The 3,893-nt window shown below is 67.9% G+C and overlaps 1 protein-coding gene across 1 annotated transcript in view; it reads left to right on the top strand.

The window, feature by feature from the left end:
- Positions 1 to 2,769, top strand: part of SPIRE2 (spire-type actin nucleation factor 2) — a 15,247-nt gene extending 12,478 nt beyond the window's left edge. The window contains exons 8-10 of the mRNA XM_012722844.1: positions 1,627 to 1,654; positions 2,173 to 2,291; positions 2,441 to 2,769. Coding sequence (XP_012578298.1) covers positions 1,627 to 1,654; positions 2,173 to 2,291; positions 2,441 to 2,654 — 361 coding nt within the window. The 3' untranslated portion in view covers positions 2,655 to 2,769. The remainder of the gene's footprint in view (positions 1 to 1,626; positions 1,655 to 2,172; positions 2,292 to 2,440) is intronic.
- Positions 2,770 to 3,893: the final 1,124 nt, after the last annotated feature.

Below are 3,893 nucleotides of genomic sequence, written 5' to 3'. Positions count from 1 at the left end.
CATGCTTAGCGGCCCCGCTTCCAGGGCAAAGCCCGAACCCCTCAGAACAGGCAGCTGCGCCTTCGGGGCCCCGAGAGTAGGGGTGCTGAGCCCCGAGACCAGGCCTGGCAGCTAGACTGGGGTCGTTAAAGGGGGCTGCCGGGCGCCTGCCACCCGCAGGAGGCGCCAGAGGGAGGAGCATGCTGAAGGGGCGACTGGACTCGCGCCTGACCACGCCCACGTGCTGTCCACTGGCACCGAGCGTTCGGCCTTCGGCTTTTATAGACGAAGCAGTGACCCTGCCCAAGAGCTGCGGGAACAGCCGGGCGGGCGTCGTGCTTCTCCTCGGCCCCAGCCTAGGCCCCAGAGCCCAGCCCGAGCAGTGCGGACGCCGCCCCGAGGTCTGGCACGGGGGAGGCCCGTCTGGCAGGGCTTGGCGGACAGGTGCAGAGAAGCTGGCCAGGACCGCCCCAAACAGGCCCTGCTAGGCCATGGCCGGCTTTGAACTGGACGCCTGGAAGACAGAAGGGGGCTAACAGGCAGCAGCCGAGAAAGGCGCTGGCAGCTGAGGCTTGCGGATCCCCCCAAGATGGAAAGCCTGCCCACAAGCTACTCTTTATTTACTTTTTAAAGATCTGTTTCATTTATTTATATGTAGAGGATCTGGGGTGGGGGCCAAAGGTGTGGGGGTTAGAAGATGCCCCAGAAACGAAATGGGGAGCAAAACATGCAGATCCACTGAGACCCACTGCTGAGGGAGCAGTGGGGGGCAGGAAGGGTCTGCTGCGCCCCGGGGTCACTCCCTGGCTGGGGTCGCACTCAGGCTGCAGGGCTGGCAGCAGCTGGACAGCGCTGAGACTCACCCCTGTGCCCCCAGGGAGGCCCAACAATGCTGCTCTTTAGGCAGAAGCTCAGCAGGCCTGGGGGCAAGGCTGGGCGTCACCCCCCATTGCTGGCCTGAAGCCGGTGTGGTGCCAACAGCTGGCAGAGGACACTGCGGCATCCGCGTGCAGTAACAGCAGGAGGAGATGACCGCCTGTGTCCCGTGCCTGCCCGCAGAGACTAGCCCAGGCAGAGGCCCTGGCGTGCAGGGCAGCTGTGCCCCTCAGGAACCCATCAAGCTCCTCTGTGGGGGCCAAAGACCCGGGTGTGCTGGAGTCTCCCCAGCTGGTCTTGGGGGACACACGCAGCCAGACCCACGCTTGTCTGTCACACACAGCTGCAGCTAGGCACCCCCAGGGGCTTGGGGAGGCAAACGGAGTGTGGGGCGTCCTGTGTGAGAGAGGACCTGGGCGGCTGGTGAGGGCAGGTGCGTGCTTCAAGGGGAGCCTCAGAACCCACGTCCGTCCCTAGTTTGACTGTTTCCGCGGCGGGTGCTGCGGCCCGGAGGCCTTGCGGAGGAGGAAGGCCGCTGGCAGGGCGGGCTGGGGAGCTTCCTGCTCGTTTGCAAAGTCAGACTGTCCGTCTTTGACCTCAGGGAGGACACGGAAGGACTGAGCACCTGGCCTCGCGCTCCCAGAGCACAGCGAGCTGGAGGCGCAGGTCTCTGCCCTGCAGCGGGGGTCAGCGGGGTCATCAGGGGCAGCAGGCCACGGGCAGGGCGTCCCCTGGAGGCCATGCACCGCTGACTGCCCCTTTCCCTTCCAGAGCCGTCTGCAGCTCCTGCAGCGTGAAGGTGAGGCTGCCTAGGTCTGTGCGGGGCTGTCCAGAGGGCAGGGCGGGTGAAGGGCTCCTGCCCCCACAGCCCCTGCAGAGGACAGCAGCCTGACCAGTCTGCCTGCTGTCTCTCTTCTGGGCAGAGCCCTTCCTGCACCTTGAGACCAGTGTTTAGGCCCCGCCCACCCTGTCCCCACCATGTTCGTGGGTGGGCTGGTACCTGGCTCCTCACCTGGCTGTGCCCCTGCCCCCAGGACAGCCCTAAGGTGTTGGGGCCAGTGTCGGCTGACCTGCAGCCCATGGCGTGGGGGACGCTGAGCGGCCTCGCTCAGGAGCCTGGCTAGGAGCCAAGGTCCACCGAGGCGAGTGGGAACTTGCCCCGTTTTCTAATCCTTACTGGAGGGCTCGTGCTGGGGCCAGGGCGCCTGTGGCTGCTGCGCTGAGGCCTCCCGTGGGGGGTGAGGCGCTGCAGCCTGGCGTGGCAGGACGCCCTGCTGGCCTGACGTGCCGCCACCGCCCCGCCCACCTGTGCCGCAGATGAAGATGCCGTCCAGGAAACTGGCGCACATCCCGGTGTACGTGCTGGGCTTCGAGAGCCCTCTGCGGGCAGCGCCCGCGGCCCAGGCCAGGCTGACCCAGAAAAGAGGCGCCTTCCAGTAGGTGCCGCTGCCGTGCGGGTGCCCCCGCGGGGTCGGGCTCGGGCGCCCGGGAGGCGGGGTGTCCCCGGCGGGGTGAGCGTGCGGGGGTCTTGGCTCGCGGCGGTCCTCGGCCGGGCGCGGGGGGGGCCCTGACGCCTCTCCCGCAGGTCCCCGCAGGCGCCGCGCGTGGAGGAGGAGTTTCCGCACATGTACGCGCACGGCTCCGTCCTCAAGGACGCGTGCGCCGACTGCGCCCACTTTGTGGCCGACGTGGTGCGCTCCAGCCGCCGGAGCGTGCGTGCCCTCAACGCCTCGCCGCGCCGCGCGCGCCAGACCCAGTCGCTCTACGTCCCCCACACCTGGACACTGGACTTCCAGTGACCCGGCAGGACCTGCACGGTGGCCAGGCCTCCGAGGGGAGCCGGGCTGGTCCTGGGCCAGGGAGACCCCCCAGCGTGCATGTACATATATATATACAGATAATGTTTCTACCCTGCAGGGGCCTGTGCGTCTGTGTGCGCGACTCCCGCCCGGCTGCATCTGGGGCCCCCAGGAGGCCGTGCCTGTCACTCGCCTTGTGTCAGGCACGGTGGGGTGGGGAGGAGGGCGGATTCGCGATGGCAGACCCCGCTTTTGTTCATTCTTGCCTGCATCCTGCGGCGAGAGCCTGGCAGCGCCCCCTCTCGGCGGACACTGTGGGACAGGCCGCTCAGCCCACAGGCCAGCCGTGGCCCCAGGGCACAAGGGGAGGGGGGCAAGCGGAACCTGCCGCCTGCGCCTGCCCTGCCACCAGGGCGGCTGCCTCATGCTCAGGCCAGGGGGCTGGCAGCGGCTCTCGGCCCTGTGCATCTGCACGTGCCCACCCCCTGCCAAAGGCGGCCAGGCTTTCATCTCCACAGTGTGGGGAAGGCATCCGGCCACATGGTGGGCAAGTGCAAGGAGGGCCAGGCCCTGACGGTCCACGGTCAGGCTGTCCCCACCAGACCTGCTCCTGTCCTCTAACCCTAACTGGCCCTGTGGCCAGCAGGGCCGCATGTGGGTCAGTGGGGGCAGCCTGCTCCCCGCCGGCCTGGAAGACCCTAGCCTCATCCCCCATCTGCCTCCCTCTTCTTGGGGGGAGGCCCTCGGGGTTCACAGGGTCGGGCAGCCCCATCTGCTGTGCCCAGGCAGTGACATCACCCACGTGACTACTGGCGAGGAAACAGGCCTATAGAAGGGAAGGAATTTGGACCAGGACCACGCAGAGCTAGCCAGGGGCCCCTCCAGGACGCCCTGAGGGCACGACTCAGGGAGCACGGGCAGCTGGGCGCACCTGTTGGGTGGCCCCAGGGACCCAGGGCCAATACAGCCTGGGGCAGCAGCAGCCCTCTGCCAGTGGCCCGCGGCCGGCCAGAGCAGAGAGCCAGGCTGAGCCTTCTGGTTGCCTGCACAGCCCAGCAGCCCAGCGAAGGGGGGGGCTTGACCGGCCCTGAAGAGCACCCTGGGCCGAGTGCACCCTTCAGTAGCTGTCTTGGGGGTGCCCCAGGGCGTGAGCGCTGGAGCAGTGGAAGGGGCTTGCTGCAGCGGCACGGGGCCAGCCGGCGTCCAGTAATTTCAGATCCAACAGCTGGCACCGCTGCT

This window comes from Condylura cristata, unplaced genomic scaffold, assembly GCF_000260355.1.
Source record: "Condylura cristata isolate star-nosed mole 26May11 unplaced genomic scaffold, ConCri1.0 scaffold00009, whole genome shotgun sequence".
Classification (NCBI taxonomy): Eukaryota; Metazoa; Chordata; class Mammalia; order Eulipotyphla; family Talpidae; genus Condylura; species Condylura cristata.
This window is presented reverse-complemented; position numbering and strand designations above follow the sequence as displayed.